This window comes from Perna viridis, chromosome 5, assembly GCF_037379345.1.
Source record: "Perna viridis isolate PV_CMFRI_1.1 ecotype Kerala chromosome 5, ASM3737934v1, whole genome shotgun sequence".
Lineage (NCBI taxonomy): Eukaryota > Metazoa > Mollusca > Bivalvia > Mytilida > Mytilidae > Perna > Perna viridis.
Window position 1 is genome coordinate 36,081,015 of NC_142449.1, and position 25,865 is coordinate 36,106,879.

Below are 25,865 nucleotides of genomic sequence, written 5' to 3' on the forward strand. Positions count from 1 at the left end.
ACACTTTTATCAGGATGTGTTAACCCGAATGTAGGTTTTCATGCATACTCATCCTAAGATCTAAATTAAGCCGAAAATGTATATTAATAGAAAAACAGTCAACACTAGATATATTTTATTGTCTCTCAGTAAAATACATACTGCTGAAATACTTCTCATGCTTACATATTTTAAATGTATTCACATGAAACTTACTATACTACACAAATCCGTGTATATAACTCAATAATTGTGGGATAGATGTCAACAACTAACAACTGTGATATATATAACAACAAACTTGTAACAGCTAAAAATTTTCAAAGAACAATTTAATATCAAAATGCAATATTTTCATTGCTTAAAACAAGTAAATGTGTGATAAAACAGTAGATAAGTTAAATTTGAAAACAAAAATCAATCAATAAAATATGAACAATAAACGTAATAATTAAGTAGCACTTTTATGACTTCAACAATAAGCACTTGGATTTTGGCTAAACTAAGGTAATTCGGAGATGCACCAACAAGGGGATATAGCACTAAAACGTAGAACATATAGAAAAAGCCAAAAGCACTCTTCATGTCTTCACGTAACGGGATAAATACGGATTTTTAAGAGTGTAATCAAAACGTCCCAGCCGATCCTGACACTGATCTAGGTCCGCTTTGGAGAATATTTCATGCAGCACCAATGGCAGTTATGAGGATGAACATTTAACTAGTCTTAAAAATGGATAACATTATAACAAATTAGGGTAAAATGGCGAAACTTGTTACCTGCATGTAAAAGTAGACTCGTATATACATTTGCATAAAAATCAGTAAACAAACATTTGTGACCTTTTAAATTTCATATGTAAGCATACCATACAAAAATGTATAAGACTGGTAGGATACTTTGGGACCTGGGCACTGATAAAAAAAAAACAGTGGAAAGCACTAAAATGTGGGGATGGTGCGTGATACAAAAGTCTGAATCATGGATCGAGCTAAAACAATAACTATGTAACAGAAACACGCATAACTATTGCTGAATACATAATTGTGAATGCTGCATAAATTTTTCTGTCTTCTAGAACTATGGTCATGTTAACTTTTGAATGCTGCTCGAATTTTTCTGTCTCCCAATGGAACGGGTGGTCTGTAGTTATCAACAATACAACAGCTGCCACACTTCAGACCTCGCAGAGCTTGTAGCTTTAATGGAAAGACAAGAAAACAAAATTAAAGAGCTTTAAAAAAAAAGTAATATCAAGCAGTCATGATTTACTTTTCAAATTTCAACAAGCGAAACATCCACTACAGAACATCGTATCTTGACGCGTTTTTTTTTAATTGTCATGAAAAGTGTGGCCGAACGAGCGTACGGTCAGACATCAATAAACTACGATATACCATAAAACGCCTTTAACGACAGTTAGATAAAAAGGAACTTAAAAAAACGTGTAAAATGTGTCTCAAATTAAAAGGTTCATTATCAAAATAGTACTTTATCCTAGCTCTTTGATAACATTCTATTTTGTTGCTCACGTATTTTAGCCTAAACTCTATGAAACTAGTCGGTGTTTTCAAGCATTTTCACGAACCAAGCGATGATCACCTATGTGATAATAAAAACAGTTAATCGGTATTACAAAAGTTGAAGAAAATGTCAATGGTACTATGATATTCTACTAAGGTCAACAATCTAAACAACTATTTAAAAAAAGCTACTACAAACCTGGTCTTCAGACATTTCGATTGGTTCCTGAAACACGATCCACGTAACACTTTCATACAACGGAGGTGTTGTTAATGATCCTTCATATGTCCAATATTTTTTCATATCAGCTTGAAAAAAAGAAGGTTAAGTTTTATTGCTTTTCAAGATACACGTGAAACAAGTTTCATGGACTAAGAAAGGCAACTCAATTAAATAATAGTTTTTTAATTACCACTGAAAAAAGAGCAAGTATTTTTTTTTTTTCAGTACAATACTTAAAAAATGAATAATTGCAAATATTCATATAACTTACAACACAGTAAACTGGACATGTTAAGATCTGACGACATATTGCATTTAACACCTTCTTCTTTAATGGAACTCAGGGCGGTATCTGTCAACTCTTTCATGCCCGCATGTTTGGCTCCTGGCTGGAAGTAATTATATGAAAAATACATTCATGGTATATGATAGATGCATACGTAATTCACGAAGAAACCTGTGTATTCTCCATTGGAAAGAAAAAACTCCACAATTTCGGTGGGGTTTTGAACCACTGCATACACTGCATATTATAAAAGAAGAGTCACCACTGCAAGATGCAATCTTAAGCGACCTTCCGCAAACTAGTATCATGCATATCTGCATCTACTAGTCAAACAATAGGCTCTTCTTTGCTAAAGAAATGCATAGCAAACAAATTGCTTTCATAAATAATTTATCTTGAACTATAAAATTGATACAATATTAATTTTATAATTAACATTGTGCATTATTTCCACCTCAATTTCAACTTTCAAAACGGACCTTCTCTAGGTAGTAAATGATGATTTCCATTTTTCATGCTTATGTAATACATGATGAAATTCTGTTACATCACTAAATAAAATAAACTAAAGCCGAGAATTGCGTGCTTTACAGTTGTCGCAAATGGGTTGGGACTAACAAGTCGTTTCGTCCTGATTATTTGTTGGCCTAGATCTCCTTCGCATACTGCAAACTGGAGTTTTAAAATCCGCGGAAACACATGGGTGCCCCTGTCGGTTACTATGGATATGGTAGTAGGTAACGGAGACGCTCCTTCAAATTATCAGCCCCTGTGCAGGTCCGGGTGTTAAAAGAATAGGCCTGCAGCAGCGCTAAGCTTGTCGTAAAAGGCGACTAAATAGTGCTCAGAAACCTAGCCGGGGGCTAGGCGCTCTGCCCACAGAGCAACTGGGATGTGTGCCCCAGGTGGTGGAATGGGGTACCCCTGGCGTGCTACATGCTGGGGTTGTCAGGCTATAATACGGAAAACCTGACAGCAAACCATAGTGGTGCACCGTGTTGGGAAAGATGCCACGTTCCTCGCACGTTAAAGAACCCTGCTGTGGTATTCGATAGGAGGTAGGAACCTTTGCGCTCCGCCACAGGAGGCTAAATTGCCCGACCTTACCCATCCCTCCCTTTTGCTAGTGGCAATCAAAATTTGTCGACCCTACTGTCCTTGTGTCCCATCCCGTTTTTCATTTCATCATCATTTCATGTTCATTTTATCACCCGTTTCATGTTCATCGTCTGAATATAGCTGAAATATTGCTGCTCGGACGTTAAACCCCAACAATCAATCAATCAATCAAATCATCAGTCTATATTTATTAATGGATATTTATTAACAGGAATTTATTAGAGCGTGATGCCATAATTAAACCCTCTGAATCATTGTATGATAAAAGCCTTAAAAGTATGCAAAAAAAAAAACATTTAAAAAGTTACGTAAAAGAAAATCATGAAAAGTTACTTGTATATGATGACTTTATGCATGCCTGTGAATGAGTACATACTACGATAACATTATTCTCCCTCTTAAAGGGAAATTCCTGATACTCACGCGAATAAAGAAACCAAATACTGCAAGACCATCAGATTTGTCAGCTGCCTCACCAAAACTGGCATATTTTGTATTATAATGTACTAAATGCAGCTGGAATAGAGAAAATCTCCATTAAAAAGTTGTACAGAATGACGACAGGGGAGTGAAACAGGAGATACAAAGGATAATTAAGGACATGACTAAACAGTCTTTCTATTGAACGAAGCCAGCATTCAGAAAACTACACACTTTAGGCATTAAAATGTCAGAATGGAGCACAGTTTGTTCCCATCAGAACAATATTGGTCTATGGACACGCATCATAAATGTTCGCACATAAGAGAAGATTCTTTGTAAACTGAAATAAAATATTCTTTAAAGAATTTTAAAAAACAATGTTCTTTAGATACAACACACATTTTTACTGATGCTTAAGTTTTTCTGCACTCTTAAAAGTCAAAAGATATGAATAAAAGATGAGGAGTCAAGTTATTATTCAACTTTTCATTTGGAGATAAAATGAATAAACCGTTTTATCGTAAAAAGCTGTTTGATATTTTCGATAATCTTAGGTTTTATTGGTTTGTATTATTTTAAAACCCGCCGAAAGCGATTGTTGTTTTTAGAACGAATATTTCAAATAATTTGTTTACCTCTGCGGCATACATTTTGCCATTGATTGTGTGCTCAGATCCCTTGCTGCCATCTGCTCCCCAGTGGAAATGGAATTGTTCCAGTCTATAAGTTCCTTGCAATGGGCCTCCACTTATTTCTGCGTTGTAAAACGTAAATGTAAATGTTGAGATGTTGTGATATTTTGTGTTCAAAATGATATATATGTGTAAGGGCGAAATATACTTAGAATGGTTTAAGTACATTGCAGGAGGGATAAAACGAGTAAACCGTTGATGTTTGCAGGAGAAATAAAACGAGTAAACCGTTGGTGATTGCAGGAGAAATAAAACGAGTAAACCGTTGATGTTTCTAAATAGGTAGATATATACTGTTACACATGGCCCGTCTTGTTTGTTTGTCTTGTTTGGGTTCCGTTTTTTTCTTGTTGAGTCAATGTTCTAGTTTTGCTTCTGTTGTATCTGTTTATATCTATGCTTTTGTTATTTGTTTATAAAGTTGAATGCGTAATTGTACTTTAAAATATGGCGGGGACCAAAATATCACGTAGGCCAAAGTATCACTTTAAAGGTTAAATTTTAGAATATTTATATTTTGACGATTTCAATGCCGAATGCATGCAGATGTCATACAAATTATTCATGTTGTTTTATATTGCCATAAAAAACTTTAAAGTTGCGTAAAAAATCAATGTTGTCAATATTATACAGACAATCTGTTGTTTGATCTTAAATCGAAATTCTCACATCTCATGAGAAAATTACAGAAAATTAAAGCTGCCAACGCCAACAATGTTTAAATTATTTCAATCATAGTGAATTTCCATCTTTCTATGATAGAAATCGTTTGTTTACGCAAAACGACTGCGTCTTGCCAATATTTGAGTACTTTTATTTTATTCAAACACTATTTGTTCTCAAACTTCTTTTTTTTCATTTAAATGAGTGGTTTCCCTATCATACACAACAAAACGTCTTTGTAGCTTTAATATATTCGATCACGTATCCACGTATCCATGCAGTTCTTTAGATTAATACTGATGTTCTTTAATTAAAACGATTTTTAATGCACTTCGATGCAGTGTAATCACCAAAACAAATGACAGAGAAGTGCAACACTCGATAAATCGGAAATACTGATAAAACTATGGACATTTCGATTATTTTTACCATCTCCCATAAACTTTTTATTTTCGACCATTCCTTTGACTTGTCCTTACCCGATTGTTGGGTCGCCTGTACTTTTACGGATTTCCCAGTGTTTAAAGCTTCAGCCTTCTGTTCCGGTCTGTAGCTAACAATCAAAGGCTTGTTTGCCAACTGCTGGTCAAATTCGGCATCACCAGGGACGATATCTACAGGGGATTGTCTCTTGCCATTGGCGATTGGGAAATCTTTGCACCATGTGCATGGACCTATGAAAAATTAAAAAAAAATATTAGGAATTTAAGAGTTAAATCGGATGTACGGTTATTTTAAAATATTTCTCATATAGAGCGATTATACCAAGAAGGGTATCATTTTACTTTTTGTGTAATAACGCCGTAGTAGTAGACAATTAGAATATTATATGTTTTGCAACTCTTAAACATGCCTCCTCTTTTTCTGTCTTTGTAAATCGGCCACTGATATTCTATGGTAGTAACTGGTATCATGCGGACTGCAATAAGACTAAGTTTAAACGAAGGTGTCCGGTGGACAGGACTTCGACTTTTCAACGGTGTCCGGTATATAGGACTTCAACTATGATTATAATTTATCACATACTAATACAACATCACCAAGTTTTGTATCCACATCATGTATAAATCAAGTTTGATTTATTTGCTTAATCCAACAAAGTTTAATCGTGATGATGTATGTAGTTAAAACATCACAAGCGACATATTAACTACATATGTCTAAAAGCGATTCATCCCAGCTGTACATTTTTTATTTTCAAAATATGGTGTCCCGATCTTTTTGGCTACAACAAGACTGTTTGGCTTGAAGGTCAAAGTATGAATAATGTGTTGACATTCGTCTTATTCGAATTGCAAATATTACAAAGTGTGGCCTAATAAAAGTTTCTGGTTTATATTAAAATTTGTTCTCTTTTGTAGACACTTCAAATTTCTGTCAATTAAAGCGAACATTCACAATGATGATGGACAGCAATCAACGTTGAAGTCTCGCTTTTTTTTTGCTTTTTTTTTGGGGGGGGGGAGGGGGGAGGTCTGCTCGACTTTTTCTTTGGTTATCGAATGGATACAGAAAAACAGTATATTTACTGCTAAAGTGTAAGGGGCGGATCTCGGTATTATGAAAAAAGGGGGTCCAGAAAACAGGGAATGCTAGGCTTTTCTTAGTTTTAACCATTTTTTTGCACGAATTAACAAAACATTCAAACAAAAGGGACGGGCGACCTAACTTTGTTTCGTAAAGTTTGAATTCGAAACCCATGAAATTTGGTACTGTTTTTTAGCTACTTCTAAATACGTAAGTATTTGGTATATATTACCAAATTATGTCATCCATTTAAACGAGGACATACTTTATTTACAATCCAAATTTAGATAAATTCGGTTAAGTATATAACTTTATTTATAGACGGACATATGGGAAATATTTCATATCCTCTAAAACAACGCTCTTGTAATAAAAAAAATACTTGGGTGTTTCCTGTAAGACGATTTCGTTTTATAGTCATTGGATAACGTACTTATGTAAAACTTGTAGTAGTAACTGGTCTCTGTTCAAACATCTAAACTGCACCTCTTTCTCGGTATGCATAGTAATGTACGTACATACTTACAATTCCAAAATCACTTAACAAAGATAGCTTATCAAATATTTAACCGATTTTTGGGACGCATCTGTTTACATGGCCCCGTTTATCACAAATGTTAACTCTATAACTGGTATACTCGGTGTCCTCGTTAAGGTCATCATTTCGCTGATATCGAAAGGTCTATTGCCTTTTCAGGGTCATGAAAAGTTAATTATGGGTGATCAATTATATAGCTAGATTTTCAGTGGCGGATTCAGAAATTCTGAAAGGGGGGAAGGGGCACTGACTGACCTAAGAGGGACTGCTCCAGTGATTTTCAGTTACACAATCAACCAAACTTTTCAACCACAAGGGGGCCCAGGTCCACTCCCCTACCTTGAATCCCTTATGGACATTATGCTGTATTACATCAAAAAGCTTAAATAACTCACAGGAGTAGGACATCGATTTCAAAATTTTCACCATGGGACAGGCCGTCAATTATATAATGATAGAAATTTATCTTAGATACTAAAGATCCAGCCCTGTGCAATTACATTAACTATAACACTGATGATCAATCTACACTTTGTATAAATAAAATATTATTCAAACTGTCTTTTCTGTAAGACCTATATACTAAAACATTAAAAAAAAAGATTCAACAAATAGCAGGTTCTGCTTCACATGCTGCACCCATCATGAGTCGACTTACCGTTATCAGCACCGTATCCCCAAGACATTTTTCTGAGCGAACTTCAAATCTGGAATAAAACAAAAAATGACTTCAACCTGCACATTTACATTTTTAAACCACATATAACTAGGAAAGCTATTCAATTCAGACCAGAAACATGCCAAATAGCCTGCAAACTGTGTCATTAATTTTACATGTTAAACCATGTCTATTCATTAATTAAAAAGTATAAGATCATAAGTGACAATTAAGTGCATGCATAGCTTACTTTGGACTTATTCGTTCCAAATTTAATTAAGAATTGGCAATAATAAAAATGTTGTCTATTGAAAAATAACATAAATTTTCCATGTGCATATTGTTTGTTGCGCGAAGTGCAATAAACAAAATATGCAGATGGAAAATTTATGTTATTTTTCAATAGACAAATTTTTTATCATTGCCAATTCTTATAAATTAATTTTAAAACATGTTTTTATCTTTAAACATGAGAAAAGTAGCTCTGAATTTGACTGAATAGGGGCGTGTCAATATTTTTTTTATCCATTGAGATATAACAAAATTATTTTAACCAATCAGATTACTGTATATATCTCATATTAATTTATAAAGACATGCGGTGTAATATACTTGTGTAAATACAGTATCATATATCAGATAAATACACTTAGGACGAAAAATTCCTTTTAAAAAGATTTTACATGTAAGGGTCATATTAAACACACTACAACTGCAATTTAAACTTGACTTAACTTTTTTAAATAAGACAATATATACTATTTCTTTGGACGAGTTCCTTGTCCATTCATCTGTGTCGACGTATATTTTTACAATTTTTACTATTATCGTTTTAAGTCAATTTTTTCACATTAAGTTTTGATGGGTACGTTTAAGTAATGTTTTCGACTACATCAAAGTTCTTAGTTAAACATGAAAGAAATGAGAATACAACCTTAAGAACATGTGTATGGCAAATACATTTTAAAGGAGTAAATTCTTCCAAGCCTTCTAAGAAAAGATGAGTTTTATAGTGAATTCATGTATCATTGTACTTTTGGCAATTTGCAAATATCTGCGTCATAACTTATCGATCATTTATCGATAACAAACTGAACGATTATCTTTCGATTAATTCTGTTATTGAGCATTTATCATTCTAACTCCAGAGAGAATCACGAAATTGATCAACAAGTATTCGATTTCTATAGCCAATCAATCGATAACTATTCGGTGTGTGACATGTAAATGATTGATAATCAGTTTGATCGATTAAATATGTCGGAAAACTTTTCGTCTATCGGAAGGGAGTTTTCTTCGTACTAGACCACAGTGTGAGTACTAAGTTTCTAGTGAGTTTTAAAGAATTGTTTAAGTCAAACCTATGCACAGCATGCGCCGTTACTCGATCTGTGCGCTAACCATGTGGCCATCGTTAGCGTTCTTATCCATAATTTATTTCCAAGGATCCAGTGAAATAATTTGACGATTAGCACACTCTTCCTCGTGTATTCAATAAATCATTAGAATTCTCATATAACTGAGGAGCTGACATAATACATGTACGTGCTTTCAATGACAAATGAAAGTCAACGAATTCTTATTTAATGAAAGTGTCGTATAACTTAGCATTTTATTTAATTTACGACCATAAAATCTTTTAATTGAATACAAAACAACAAAGTAACGACCGTTTTGAACGAGCAGACATCGGGTAATTGTGCTTCTGAAAAAGAGCACTTGATCCTCCTTGATCGAGTAACAGTGTAATAAATTTAAGACCCTCTCATCTTTTATTCCTACATCAAAGCATGTTCTTCCTTTATTGAATAAAAGGTATTTAACCACTTGTGTGCAATTTTACCGTGATTTATTATTTATGAATTGCAGCATACAGATACAAACGGTGACTTGCAATATAATCTATAAATATGAGGAGTAAGAGCAGGAACCATGTGCTGTTTGGCGCCTTTTTACTGCGACAATATATAATTTGTCCTTACGAAATCACCGACATCGCACTTCAGATGATCTTTAAAGTACAAGGTGAATTTTTTTTTATTTAAGGTATAAATGATACAATTCAATGGAAAAAAATAACAATACCAGGTTTTTTGGAAATCAACGTGTTTCACTAACGATCGATTAGATATGTCGGAAAATGTTTCGTCTATCGGAAGGGACTTTTAAAGACACGGACTTTTAAAAATGTATATTTCTAGAATGTAAGGAATTGCTTTCCTTCAATGTTGATCTTCAGAATCGACTCATAACATACAGTGTATTGTATACAGAAAATCGCAGAAAATCGAAAGATCACAGTGTAAGATTCGGTCAGATATGTCGTAAGCATTTATAACCTGCGTTTGTCAGTTGCAGTCATACGTTAAAGTGTTTTCTTATGGAAGCCAGAAATAGACTTCCATAGTAGCCCATTAGCGTCAGATGTTGTTATATAACCACCTAGTAACTCGTTATAACGACTTAGCTATTTCGATAAAAACGGCTTTCAACTAACTCGGTATAACGACAGTAACTTGTTGAAACGATTCAGCTAACTCATTAAAACGACTTTCCATCTAACTATTAGCTAACTTGTAATTACATTGTGCGACTAAGTTTAACCCGTTTTAACAACTTATTACAACTTAACTCAGTTGTCATTATATATCAGCAGATAAGTCGTTATAACAAGTCAATTTGATAATTATTACGTCGCTATAACGACTAAAAATAACACAACACCAGGCACTTATGGGCTTTCGTATTTTCTCTCGACTGTTGTACAAAAACTTATTTACTGTACAGTAACGACAAAGAAGACGCGGAGACATGAAAGAAATGCACTTTTAATCACCACATCAAAACTTTAGTGTCAATTCAAGGACGATAGAGACACGAAATACCTACGAATCTATAAACAAACAGATAATGTAAGGACAGTTAAATAAGTGTAAAATACAACTTGTTTATAATTCTGTATAATGTATGTAACTTCTTTTCTATCCCGTATCTTAGCTTAAGACGAGCCTTTGTCTGATTCAACAGTTACCTAGAATATAAAACTTCAGATTTTCAACCAACGAGTCCGTTGCGTTTCCAAACAACAATTTGGCATACAATGAAAAACATCAACTCGAGGAACTTTTTGAATAAAAATGCACCTTTAAATTTACTAATATGTGTATTGTCTGTCCAAAGTATAGTTTGTTCGAACGTAAAAAATCTACTTTAACATATCAAGTCATGACTAATTGATTGATTGATTGATTGATTGATTGATTACACTTTTACGTCCTACTGCAAAAAAAAAATCATGCATTTCAGGAAGAGAACATTTGACCAATCGAACAGATCCAGACCTGCTTTGTACTAGTCCGACACGAAATGTTATTTTGATAGCTCACAGTAGCAACAGCCACCAGGTAGGATGTCACCCCATTCGGGACACATTTGTCTTGCTCCATCTCACTCTGCCTCATTTATCCCGTTTGATTGTCGACAACAGTGTATTCGGGAGTGACAAGGATCGAAGGCAGCGACCTCTCGCACTCGATGCCAGCAGTTTACACCATCGTATAAGAATCTTTTTAAATTAAAACATTCTCAGCATTTACAATTTTAATGTTTTAAATTGACCTGTGCTAAAGTAAAAACAAATTATGAATTTGAAAGGACTTCATTAGAATGCTAGAAATATGCATATTTATAGTCATTTGAATATGGTTTGCAAATTAATTTGAATATCCATGCATAAGCAAATTCTCAGAATGTGACGACTCCATCCGATCAAATTGATACAGGGAAGATATGTAAACGTATAGAAAGGTCTGAAGAATTTTTCAGACCTTTCTATATATATTGAATATTACATGTCAAAGTCTGTTCCACATGCCATATCAACCCGAGACTCCTATATCACCCAAGGGCCTTTGGGGTGATATAGGCCGAGGATTGATACGGCATGTGATACGGCATGTGATACAGATATTGATATGCCATGTTCATTATACATTAAGTATACTTTAGGTGTGTTTCGAGTAGGGTATGCGATATAGGTCTAAGGGTGTGATACAGGGTTAACGATATAGGGTTTTAACAATCACTTATAATGAATATACGAAAAACAAAACGAATCTAAATATGTGATATAATAATGTAACATTTTATTTTAAATGCATATGATTATATACGTTTTTCATTTCTCTGTACCAATGAGAATAAAGAAAATTAAAAAAAAATTAAAAAGTTAAAATCTTTAACAAAATAGATCAGTATATAATATTTTTGTTCGCTTATATCGCCCTTTAGTGACGGTAATTTTGTCTAGATTTTCCGATATCTAGAATTGGAAGTTCACCATATCCGGGAAAACCATCCTTTCAAACTCCAAATTTTAAAATATCACTTTTATTGTGTACGGACAAATAGAAAATGTTGTGACTGTTTACCCGACGGGAAATGCCCGCAGAACTGTCATACTACGCCAATATAAACCTACCTGTTTTCGAATTCCTTTAAGTTCAAGTTCCAAAAACTACTTAGAAATTTAAAGATTTAATGACCGGCATCCAAGTATTGGAATTGAAAATGGAATAAAATATCCAAAAATAATTTAATTACAACTTTTAAAGAAAAATCGATGCCACAAGTTCGAAATTTACCTCAAAACTTAATTAAAATTTCTATAAAAATTCCAGGTTAAAGACAAGTCACCTTTTCTCCTGTGGTAAATATGATCTATATTTTAAAAGTGATATCTTAAATGGGATTGTAAACTATACACCTGAGCCCCTTATTCGCTGACAGAAATCTTGACAGTGACTTTGATGAAAGGTGATCTTTTACAATGTCAAGGAAAATTAATGACTTTGACTCAGAATTTCCTCTAGAAATAAAGGTCGACAGAAAAGCCTAAACAAGTAAGAGGAAGAAACATACGAAATGCGGTTGCTTCTATTTCATAATTGCGACTATTGGGGTCATCGTACAACTGGTTAGTTCATTAAGGTGGTCAACCACTGGTATGGTTTGCTGACGTTGGTGTGTTCTAGCGATGTTTACTGTTTTGTTTTGTGTAAATTCTTGGAACACGACTAAGATTTCAAATATGATAGGAAAGATATTTACATCGTTGTGATAAATTAATACATCTAAAATTAAGAATCAAAAACATAAGAAAAAAGGACAAAATTTGTATATTCAAGAAAGATTCAGGGAGAAAACACTGCCATAATCGCAAAATACATACGGAACAAACAATGCCATTAAAAAATAAATAACCGCTAAGCATAGAAAAAACACGGTTACATTAGCATCACATTCTTCACAAAGGGCATGTGAACAATAAATGATGAAAAAATATATTTTGAAAAAGACATTTATTATATCCCTACTAATACCAACCTACGTTCAGTCCTACAGAAATACAGAAATAAGATTTTTTTTTTCTTGAATATTATTGAATCAACACTTTTTGAGTTACAGATTACACTAAGTAGGTACCCCTCAAGCGTGTCGAGCGGACAGACGAACGAACGGGCGGAGTTGAACGGCGGCTACTACTACTAGATCTGCGTTCACAGTTGTCGACGTGGATTATAAAGACTTTTATATTAATTCAACTTCAAACTACGTTCACAATCGAAGGTTTAGAAATTACAAAAATTATCAATGCCATATAAACTTAAGTTACGTGCAATATACAAGAAAAGAAAGAGTTAGAAGACTATAAACGTTTTCTTTTTAAATATTTTTTTCCTGTAGATAATAACTTCATGCACGTATATATTACAAATTAAATTGCACAAGGTTCAATTGAAGGTCGCAACACAGTGTAGACTCGGCCCGTTTAACTTGTTTTAAGATCTAAAGTGTATGTTTATCTCTGTTAATATCGACAAGTACTTTATTTGTTTAAACAAATTAAACTGTTAAAACAATACCCCGACTATCAACTGCAATCATGTTTGATTTTAGTTTGCAAATCCAAGTCTACAACTCATTCATAGTAATAACAGTGAAGATTTTTTTCATAGTGCAAACATTTCCTTCAATGTAAACAATAAAGGTACTCCAAACGTCCACTAGTTACCTATAAATGAGTTGTTTTTTTAATATTCTCATTCCGTTGTCTCCGTAATACATGAATTGCATAATAAATACAGATATGAAAATTTAGAGTGACCGAAAATAAAAGTAGTCCAACTATTTTAGTTGTTAAAAACAAACATCCGTTAAATGAACACATTTTCATGTCAGGTGGCTACAAAATGGGGTGAAAGCCTACATGTAAATGTCAAAACATTTTGTATTTTATGGCTTAACATTTTATCTTCTACTTTGTATGGTAAATAAAAGTCCCATTGGTGAATAAGCAAAGGAGCGGTAATTATTTATCCCTCTTCTTAAACAATTGATGATGCGCCATAAAATTGTTTATACTCTCATCTTTGCTCTGACAGATGTAGCAATTATAAATTCAGGGGCGTATTTGGCTGGAACATGGCGGATGAGCACCCTTCCAAAGTTCCACAAAGCACTAGGGTGAAACTGTAAAGCGCAATCGATTTTAGTCACGCATTAATTTTGCTAACGTTCGAAAAAAAACTTAATTAGTGCAACAAATTAATAAGAAAGAAAAATGATAAAGAATTCTCTCCACTAAATACACCCTTCAAATCCGAGACCAACCCCTGAATCTCAGTTAAGCTTTTTCAGAGATGTCAATGCCATTCTTCGACTGACAGAGCAGTTATGATGTCAATTCTAGTATCCAAGTCCACACACGTTTAAACTTCATTTGTAATTACATTGTAAAAATAAATAAAAGACAAAACAATTATGGTAAATATGAAAGGCGAAAACAAAGCAAACCCCGAAAAAATACACCATCAAAACAAACAAACAAATAAAGGCATCGCATGTCGCATGAAAAATTCGAATTTTTATAGACGTTACAATTCTACTGATAACCCCCCCCCCCCCAAAAAAAAAAAAAAAAAAAAAAAACGTTCACATGACGTTTTGAATTAAATTCTTTAAAATAATGCTTAGTCAACATAAACTTTAATTACGCTGCCCATTTTTACATAAAATATATCATTTCTTTACCACCTCATCAAATTTCTGTCGTAACTTAATGCTTACTGGTACCTGATTTAGGAGATAGTCCGTTACCTTAAACTAATGGACGAAAACTGGGTTATAACTACGTGTAATATGATAGGGTTAACCTCTCGGTGAATTTTTAGTCTAATGATAAATTAATGCCAGGATATCATTCGGTAGCTCTTAAAGATAGGTAAATGATTGGCCCGGATGTTGTAGAGTAAAAAAAATGAATTTTGTAATATATGTCAATTGATTGGTAATCATTCTACCGTAAGCCTAAATGAAAAATGCACAATATAAATCTTATGTGACCACGTCTGGTACATGGGTTTCTGAGCCAAAGCAAGGGGTCACATATCACTAGTTTAACTATTTAAAGAACAGGATGGTATGCCCGAACGTCTAACGTCCGACCACTCCTTTCAAAACGTCGTTTTGTAACTTTCCGCCTTAACGTATTTTGATGCTTCGTACCTCTTCCCTTTTTCCGAACGACTGCGCCATCACCCCCTCCCTCACCCATTTCATAAATCTAATACAAGTAACAAGAATAATTTTTGTTGTTACAACGAATTCGAACCTCAACTTTTCTTATCAGTTTCTTATTACAACGAAAAAGCTTAAGAATATCAAATGAATATTTAATTTTTGTTCTACTCAGAATTTCGATTATCAAACTGAATATGAGGTTAAGACGAAGTTGGATTTCTTCATAGTCGATTCGAAAATATAGAATTAGATACAAATTTCAAGTTCGTGACTTATCTATTTATCTGACTGATGTTTAAACAATATAAAATTGGCAAGTACAGATAGAAAAGTATATTACCATACAATTTTATATCATACTCTAGTAAGCTTAATCAGCTAAATTGAGCTTCGTCATTTCATTATACATTCATGCATATACACCTTACCGTATTTGCTTACAGTCACAGACTGACTTCAAGTTATATATTGGTCGGGTTTTTTTGTGGCAGATCGTATTACCGCAACTTCCAAGGACATTTTAACGACTTGTCTTTATACTATTTGGACAGAAAAGGACAAAGAGTTGAAGGCTTTTGTTGCCAATAATGATCCTTTTAATTAAACAAATAAAGGTCGTCCAAAATACATAAAAGATTTATTTTTTTAGTACTCGGTCTTAGCATCAATGTTTAGTGTGTGACGTGCTTTGTGTGCTTTCGCGAATTCAAATAATATTCTACACCTTTATTTATAAACTTATTTTCAGTACAATCTGTCCGTTTCAAATGCGGACTTACCACGAAATAAGAATTGAAACGTCACAACTTTAGCTGTGAAAGTATCTACATCAATGCTCTGATGTAAGCAAGATAAAGAGTTCCAACGTAAAATAAAGACCAATAAATGCATACACTACAACCTCGAGGAGTTAAAATGATATAAATCCGGAAATAATGGAAGGAGAAACCGGAAGATGCGAGAAATGATAATTTACCACTTATGAAAATCACTGAGTTTAACGCCACTTGTCGTTATCATGGTCATCTTCGAGGAGGCAATGAAGATGATAATTGATTTCGATCGATTCTTACCCCACTATTGTGATTTATGCGTATATTTGAACCACTTCTGAGTTGTAGAAATTTGAGGTCATTAAAGTTTACCTATGTAAACCCTAATGGTTATTAAGCACATCATTAACAACTAAATCAATCAGAAAATAAGTTCTGTTCTTTTTTGATTGTGGGGCAACAGAGCGAGACCAAATTCCGATGAAAATCTATACAAAATCATATGAAGTTTAAAGAAACAAAGTAAATGATCTGTATGAAATTGATTTAAAACGTACTTACTATGTAGCTACATGGCACACGTTAACATTTCCTCATTTAAAAAACACATTTTATGTGTGAGCACTTAAAAATGAATAGTATATATTGACATTCAAAAAAAATATTTCAAAGTCGATACAAGTGTTTATATTATGAATATGAGTGACAATCCTAAAAATATTTAAACGTGCGTCCCATTTAAAAATCCGGAAATAATATTTTAAGACGTGTATAACTGCTTAAACAAACAGCAATATGAAATTGAGAGCTGATAAAAAGGTAAATAATAAAACTATATAGTTACCCTTACATTCCATTAGTGTAAAAAAAAATAACAATGCATTTGCTACTTCGGACAAATTACGGGGGGGGGGGTCACTTTTGTTAAAATTTGGCACGATGCCGGAACTGGAAAACCATCCAATTCATATACTTGCCTAGCAAGAAATCCGTCGCATCCATATATTTCTAGAGCAAAAATACATACCCATTCATGTATTCTACCACATCAATTTGAATTAAGAGAAGATAAGAGAAGACACTAACTGAAGATTAGTTGGTAATATTAGGAAAGTTTGCAATAAATAATACATTTAAATTGTAGAAATATGACCCATCGATATAGTACAGCTTAGAAATGAAAACCTATTCACATAAAAAAGTATAAAATTTAAAAAATAGACCCATTCCAGCGCGCACGTCTGTATATACGTGTACTGGTGTATAGGAAGTGACCCCCCCCCCCACCCGGTGGGACAAATACAGGTTTTTCCATGTAGCAAAAATAATACAAGTATACATCCCTTGATATTTTGAACTTAAGTATTTATCATTGTAAGCTACCAATCTTAATGAGGTTGGCCTTTTGTCTACCCTACTTAAGTAAATGATTCCGGACACTGTGATTGGACAAATTGTACTGATGCCCAAAAGGTTTTTATTAATTTCAGACTCTAACATTATTATACTTTTAAAAAGTTGCATTAAATTTTTTGAAAACCATTTGATTTATGTGTTTTCGTAGAATAAGGGGGGAACTTTGACCCCAAACATCATCTGATTAAAATATCAAAGAAACGAGACGGTTATGCTATGACTTTGCTCTCATTTTTAGTTAGGGAAATGAAGATATGACTGGAAAAAAGGTCAGCTCCGTCATTGTTTCAAAGGAGTGAATTTTTCAAAAGTTTCACTACTGTCGCCGATGGAAAATATTTTTTATAGTACCGTTCTACCTGTAAAGGAGAATCTGTAAGGCCAAAATAAAACCGAAAATCGGTTACTAACAGGACGCTCACAGCCAAGTACTGCTTACAGTTTGTCTTTGGTTCAAAACGACCGGAACACAACGATAAAAAAAACGCGGGAATTCAAGGGGAGGATACTAGACTTGAGACGGTTATGTAATTGAATCAACAGTCACTTATGTATTTTCAGTAGGTAATGACAATGACACTAATCAAGTGATACATGTTATATGCACGTTCATGTTGGTTATAAACAAGAGATGTATAACTTTGCAGAATAAAAAGTGATGTTATTTTTGTAATTAGCAACATGTAATCATAAATATCACTGTACAGCATTCCGGTGCTGTATCAGATTTAAAGGTGAGAGAATGTCAGTTGGCATAAATAGATACAGATTACATGACGTTTGTAAAAAGGGTGGCTAATGGAGAATTACGTATCATGACGAAGAGGCGAAGAAGGCGAGTAGAACTGGGGCGGATCTAGATACTTGTAAGGCGAGTCCATGTACCACTTTTTTCCAGTATCGAACAATGATACACTAATTAAAAGATACATTAAGATACGAGAAGACAAGGGTCTAATATTAGGCCCCAATCTTAGATCTACCTCTATGGGAGGTATAAGAAAGTGACCTTGAATATGACATGAAGGACAATTAATATATATATGAAAAGTCAGATAAGGGACATGAGTAAAGTACGACGTACTCGACAAAATTCATAACATGCAGTTCTAACGGGGAATCTTCGCTCTACTTGTCGAGGTAAAGTAGTACTCCACTGGCACAGCTAATGGTGCGCGGTGTTCAGATTTTCTACCCGTGGGAGGAAGCCACGGCTTCAAGACCAAGAAAACAAAACCTGCGAAGACATTACATTATGGAAGTCCAATGAGGTATGCTGTAACGTTCGTTCTGTACATAGCTATACCATAAATGGGATTAGCTCTTCTTATGGTAATGTCATGATTTATGAACATATTACTCTGTAGTAAACATTCATTACTCAATAAATCATTTTACAAGATATTAAATATAACAAATAGAATTACTCACGGTCCCTGAGCCTCTCTTTGTAAAACAAATCATTACTTGTTGAACAGATTTTCTTGGTGTATAATTGATTTACATCCTAAAATCCCGTCGTTTGAAAAAACAAAGCATGAACTATACAACAGATTTTGTGCAGATCACATGGGATCTATTTACGTCTTTCAAAATCAGCTGTATCGCTGTATTTACTACATTATCGATCAAGCAATACACAGATCGATATTATTTTTCACTTCATCCCTTTCCCCGCCTCTTGAAGCTGTGCACATGAAGGGTGATACGATATTAATTAAGATAAACGAGAAGCTGGGGCTATTAAAACCAATATCATCTGCTCAAGATCACGTATTATCAACAATATTCTCACGTACTGTTCAAAAGGTTTATTGGTGCTTATTTTCACAATAACATTGCAAACTTAGCTGGAGTGTGCTTAATTGCGGCTAACTTGATAAACGTACTTCTCGGAAACAATGCATATATTTGAACACGTGAGGTTTTTTTTTTTTTTTTTTTTTTTTTTTTTTTTTTTTTGTAGTGGCCCCTCGAACGTCGGGATACATTGTTAATGCATGCCCGTTCGTCAGTTCTATTGACTGATGTATCAAAATACAACTACGTTTTCCTGCAGTATTTTTCTCTTAGATCTTAGAGTGTATGAAGGGTCGGAACATACCCCAAAGTACTTGATACTAAGACATTCAATTTTTTTGAGAATTTTGTCTACGTTAAGAAAGATAGAAAAAGTACTTTAATAAAGTCAGTTATATTGGTACTTTTGTATTTTATAAATACGTTACAAATATATATAGACGTATAAGTACATTATTGCAGAGTATCGTATGTGCTGAGTTATAGATTATTTATTATTAGTAATACAGTCTGGCTGTGGTAAGCGTGGACCTTCAGTGCTTGTTAATTATATGGACGTTACATGACGCTGCTTCATTGGTTATGTTGTCCTAGGTCCGAGCAGTACTGATTAAAAATCTTATGTTCGGGTACACTGAACTTGTGTGCATAATTAATTGAGTTTAGCATTGAGCATAACAAAGGTATGAAGAATATTTCTCTGCAATAGAGATTTAGAAAAACATGACTTGGTACACATCAATCGATTTTCCCAGGTTAACATCCTTCATGAGAATTATCCGATACATGCGGTTCTATGTTGCTTCTATGATAATCACTTCCGATCGTTTGATCAAAAGTAAAACAGACCTCAAACAAAAGCTACATGTAGATCGCTTCAAAATTTATGAAACAAATGTCCAACAATAGACCCATGCGTAGAGTATGCTCAATATACACTTCTTTTGTTCTATCCAAGCCCTACCTCGCGGAAGTGTATATCGAGCATGCTCACCAATTCACCACAAAAGGGTTTATTAATGGACTGAAAACTAGAAAAAACTATTAGCACTGCTCACACGGTCGTACCCCTGCTCCCTTCCATAGAAAACATATATGAAACCCACAAAGTCATTCAGACTGAAAAACAAAATAGGAAGTACTCAATGGCATCATGTATAAAAAATGTGTGAAAGTTTCAACGTCTATGCAGTGGTTTTAGGGGAGTTGAGGGTTATAAGATGGTCCCAATGAATTTTATTCAGCCGTTTCTGAGAAGTTGCTGATTAGAAGATAGTTCTCTCTTTGTTGACTAATGACAAATTTCATGTTTTAATGTTCTACATCGGGAATCTTCACAAATCATTCAGATTGATCAAAATATAAGTTGCAAAATGGTATTATGTGATATAGAATTTAAGAAAGTGGCATCCAATTCCATTCAGCGGTTTGGGAGGACTTGCAGATTAGAAATAGGGGCGTAGAAACGAACGAACGAACGGACGGACGGACGGACAGCATGATCAAGCGGGAATATAAAATAACAAGCAAAAATTTAAGAAAGTTTTATCAACAGATGTAATCTTCTGTGGATTCGTATGGCATATGACAACACTTTTTTTTATATTTTTGTAATTAAGTTGTTTTATGGGTCTATATTATGAAACTGGAAATTATTCATTCCAATCTGTCTGCTCTTAGAAGATAATCAACACTGAAAATATAATAGATTCTATTGTATTTGAGTGTCATTTACAGAGTCGTCTCCCTTAATTTTGAAATCTACAGTGCATTCTATTTAATTTAATCTCCTAAGAACACGGATTATATGAAAAACCGAATGTTAATTTCTGTTTACTAAGGAAATTCAAACAAAATATCAAAAATAAAAATATGTAGGCTTTTCATCAACGAATCACATTTGGCATGATTCTCAGCTGGAGTACTAATTAATAAGTAAGTCATCCAAATCTAGCTAGATAGACGAATGAATGAATGAATATTTATTGCATAAGCAACATGATTGCTATAGCACAATACATATATTACATATACAACAAATGGCAGAGAACAAACAAAGCTGAATACAATACTAACTATAGCAGCTGTAACAATGCGGTTCTATGTTTCCAAGCTATTTTTAGATACAAACATAATTTTCTTGTCAAATTGTCAGATTTGGCAGTAATCAAAGTTTTAAGCTTATAGGCATTTGGCCATGAGCAATAATATCTTGGTAAAAAACGAAATCTAAAAAGTCTAAATGCTGGACAAACTAATATAAAGTGTATTCGTTCTCAATGGAGTTCATATTACAAAATTTACAAATACGATTGACTCTTTCTATATTTTCATAACGACCAACCCCTAACTGTAGCTTCAAAGTACCACTATAACCAGACGGTACATCTCTCGATTTTTGGAATCATGTCCCAGTCTGATACGAGTTATCTAAAATCACAGTTTTTTTCTTTTGCAGAGATGTTGCCCAGTAGTATACAGTATTCACGTATCCATGTTTAAAACTCTTTAGAGAATGATACGTCAAAAATAGTCAGGGCGCATCGACTAGACGCTTTTCAGCAAAAAAAGCTTTGGATTAAGTTCCTATGTATGAAAGGTGCATTGGTGTAAGTTAATGGAGCAAAAACATGTGACTGATTTGTGGATAACTCCCAGCGCAATCCCTTGGATCCGCCACTGTCGGATCAGTCAGTTATGCGTGCAACAGGCACCCCCCTTTTGGATCTGCCACTGCCGGATCAATCAGTTCTGTGTGCAAGAGGATGACGTTACAGATTTTCAATATCCCACAAATCGTAAGTACGATTTCAGCTGCAGCTGTTTCAGAAAAGAAAGCGAGCAAAACAATTCTGAGTTCATTTTAGAAGCTATTCATGTATTTTCAATATACATTGTCAGAAAGGTACATGTACCAGTTCCTACCTTAACGTTAATTTGTACTCCTATGGAAAACTAAATCTGGATCAAGCATGTAAGATGCACATGTCTACATGTACAAATGCATCTATTTGACTAGGACAGGTTCAACCAGCACTCAATAAATTATAATAAAGTTAAACAAAATATAGAATACATATAATTTTTGTCCACTTTATGCTTGTCTGTGGTGTTTGAACGATTTTTCTTACATTTAATTTACTGGTTCAGAACAATCTTTCATCCTACCGGTACTTCAACGCGGTATGTTTTCCTTTACCTTGTTCAAAATTTGCTTTATTTATTTTTGCAGTTAGTGTTTGTTGGTGTTTTAGAATACCAATCTGTACAGGTGTTTTAAGGAGTAATCAACAGCATTAGAATCAAATACAAAGGAAGTTCTTACTCCAAAAATTAATTGTATGCAAGAAGTACTCAAAACCAAAACTATATGCAAGAAGTACTCAAAACCAAAACTACTGAAATAGGAAGCCAAATCCATCGTCGAGAATATAGAACCTACACTTACAAGTTCACAGTCGCTTTAGCTTTTTTACACCTTATCTAACCGCATCTATAATTTAAACAAATCTCAACAACTACATGTATTTACATGTAAAATGTGTTGTTTACCTGCACATTTTGTACATGTTTATTTATACTCGGTTTCTATAACCCTCGTCTCAAAAACAGACTATGATTGTGTACCAACGTTCGTCCGCCTGCCGATATATTTTCGAATTACGCATGAATGCTTTCATGAAGTTGTATTTTGGTAGAATGTTGTCCTGACTTATTTCAAGGACGCCCCCTTTTTAATCGCTTCTTCAATGGCTTTGGGTCTGCAGCTAATCGGCCAATGGTTGGGTCTGAATCACACGCTCCTTCTTTCGATGATGATTTCAATCGCTCGAACTTAATCGTCATTCTCATATTTATCGGAATTTTTGTTACATTTGAAACGAACAACGAAATTTTAACAGGAGATTTTATGTTTTGATACCGTATGCCTCTTTTCCGACGCAGTCGGTATAATTTCGCTTTTTACCTTTTAAGACGCTCTTCCATGGAAACGCAAATCAACTGATCGCAATTTTGTTTCCCGATTGGCCAATACTGTTTGTAGTTAGTGGCGTTCGAAAAAAACTGTATCGAAAATTGAAATAGCGTGCCATGTGTTATTTCCTGAATGAAAGGTAGAAAATTATAAGTAAAAAGAACGTAATTTTACTACATGTACGTCGGCTTTTTTTTATAAAGATAGTATTTGTTTTCATATTTATAAGTTAAGTATATTAAAGGTTTACCAAAGTTAACTCTAATTTTGCAAAATATTATAGGTAATTATATAATTTGTACTCAGGGAAGATGCATCGCCTAAGAAAACAAAGCAGATGTGTCTGCAAACCTGCTGAACTTATGAATGTAGCCAAAAGGATTTCATGTTAAACGCGAGCCATGAGGTCCGTTGCCCCACAATGTGAGCTCGTGAGCTCCAGTAATTTTATACCATGGGATTTATTCCCCTTACAAAACCTAGGGAATATATAAAGCCTGAATTGGCAAAAAAGATTTATTACATCTAAATTCAGCTCAAGTTTAAGAAAAATCTAATTTGAATCTGTCAATACCATATCTAAACAACACATCATAAAATAAATGTTGTGACATATCGAATACTGTAAATGTTTTAATTTTCGCGGTTGCTAATTTCCGCAGATTCTGTCAATTGAATTTATTTGCGGGTATCATTTTTTACCGTTTCAAAAAAAATGATTAGTGTTATATAGTGTTAAAAATCAATTCCGCGTGTACTATTTTTCGCGCTTTTCTGTCCACCGTTTACAGTAATTGAAAACCTTATTGCAGGAATCTTCAAATACATGTACAGTTCTAAAACTACTTTAAAGAAACCCCTTTCTTATTATTAAAGTAGACTGGTTCGTATGGTTCACTTTCGTGAACATTTTTGACATTTTACTTACGATATAGTGATATAGAAATATATCCTAGCTCTCCCCTGTGAGCATAGACACAAAGTGACGGAGGCTCCTGGATTGTGTATTGGTTTTATTCATGATCAATAATTGGAAGAGACTGTATGCTATGTTACTTATATATTGTATTGGTTTTTTGGCTTTTGTCTATCAGCCACTTGAGTTATTGCATCTTATGTAAGCAAACCGTCTAAGCTTTCCCACGATTTTTCAAGTATACAAAACAGGAAACGAATCTCGGTTATTAAAAAAAATCTAGAAAAAAATATGACACATGTATGAACAAAAAATGTTGAATAGTTAACGTGAGAAATTTTAGGGCAATAAATTTTAGTGAATATACCTATTGGTTAGGAGTATGACCAGTATTCCTGACTAATTCGGTAATCTTCCCACTGTTCATCGCGTTCGCCAAATTTTTGTAGGCCCTTAAGTGTCAGTCCCTGTAATAATCAGGCAGTACGTGAAACGTGGTATAAAAAAAACCATCATTTTGATGGTGTAATTTGACTATTTGCACCATCAGAATCAAGGAAAACAGACAAGATTTTCGATATCATGCTGGACCATTGAGTTACAATTTCATTGAAATGCACTGAAAATGAACATTTCAAGGGCAGATAACTCTGTCGAAACCCTCGTTTTTTTCTAACATTCTATTGAAAAATTTCTGAGCAAAGCCAGTGATGCAGAGTTCAAATAATGGTCTTTTCAATTATAGAAAACGTCCTTGAGTGATATTTTATTGTCAGATAGGTAGGTTTTTGACATGCATGTTTCTGATTTTTCCCATTTTGTCTGATTCTTACAAATACTTACACTTAAAAGACAATAAATTAATTTGAGAAAATAGGCAGATGCTTCTTTGAAAAAAATAAGCAGTTGTGGATCCTGTTGTTTGTTTGTTTTGTATTTTTCATTTTCAAGACATCACCCGCAGTAATTTGCATGCTCGTAATAATCAATACAAAAGGGGACCAATTTATAGGAAAAAAATATTTTGTGTTAATAATAATCTAATAAAAGATATTATCCTGTTGCTTTGTATGCCAAGGCAATCCTCATATCCTTCATATATCAAATTTGCTGTCTAAAATCGATTTTTAGCAGATATACATACAATCAGTTGTCCCGAATAGAGGACATATGTTACCCCTCTTTGACCTTTTAACCCATGTCACGTACAGGACCGTGGCAGGAAATTACGCTAATTGGGTACACAATTGTTATACAGTATCAATTGAATCCAGCGTCCATTGGCGAGGGTCAATATTTGTTTTAAGTGGCTTGTTTACAGTAGCTCAGAAATAGTACACCAACTATTTGCATATTGACTTGTCCTGATTCAAACCCATGACACTTGGAGCTAAGATCAGGAGCGGAAGCATATTGTTGCTAATAAAAAGAAGAAAAAACTATGACTTATTGCATTAGTACCGTTGTTCCTTAGATCGGGGTTTTATATGTCATAGTAAAACAAAATAAACCCGAAAGACGACGCTTTGTACATAGAGTAGACACTTCTTTTCCGTACGTGTAACTCTAATGCGAGAAAGTTACCGTTCATGCATCTCAAATGTTAAGATATTGTTATTAAACGCCAGACGCATACGGATAAGCACTTACGCTTCCTTAAAAATCGAGAAAAAAAATAGCCGAAACGAAGTCCGACCCTCTTCCAAAAAGGCAGGTAAATCATAGTTACATATAGAAACACATAATTATATTAAAACATAAGCTTTTAGTA

At 33.9% G+C, this 25,865-nt stretch overlaps 1 protein-coding gene across 9 annotated transcripts; it reads right to left on the reverse strand.

Moving 5' to 3' along the window:
- Positions 1–100: 100 nt before the first annotated feature.
- Positions 101–24,128, reverse strand: LOC148617271 (carbonic anhydrase 2-like). 9 transcript variants are annotated; one of them, XM_088584826.1, is made up of 8 exons: positions 24,107–24,128; positions 7,633–7,681; positions 5,389–5,583; positions 4,190–4,308; positions 3,555–3,647; positions 1,998–2,115; positions 1,703–1,812; positions 101–1,179 (listed from the first exon to the last, which is right to left on the reverse strand). In XM_088584826.1, the coding sequence occupies exons 2-8, from the start codon at positions 7,658–7,660 to the stop codon at positions 1,072–1,074; spliced, it is 771 nt and encodes a 256-aa protein (XP_088440952.1). In that variant the 5' UTR covers positions 7,661–7,681; positions 24,107–24,128; the 3' UTR covers positions 101–1,071. The 9 variants fall into 9 exon arrangements, with proteins under 9 accessions (XP_088440952.1, XP_088440945.1, XP_088440946.1 ...); XM_088584819.1 differs by lacking the exon at positions 24,107–24,128 and adding an exon at positions 18,834–19,154; XM_088584820.1 differs by lacking the exon at positions 24,107–24,128 and adding an exon at positions 16,548–16,700.
- Positions 24,129–25,865: the final 1,737 nt, after the last annotated feature.

Bases quoted from the DNA above. Each gene is read 5' to 3' on its own strand.
- LOC148617271 (XM_088584826.1), bottom strand. From the start codon at position 7,660: ATGTCTTGGGGATACGGTGCTGATAACG. The intron at 1,813-1,997 runs GTAAGTTATATG...CTTTTTTTCAAG, and splicing joins CATGTCCAGTTTACTGTGTT to CTGATATGAAAAAATATTGG. The intron at 1,180-1,702 runs GTTTGTAGTAGC...TTTCCATTAAAG, and splicing joins TCGAAATGTCTGAAGACCAG to CTACAAGCTCTGCGAGGTCT.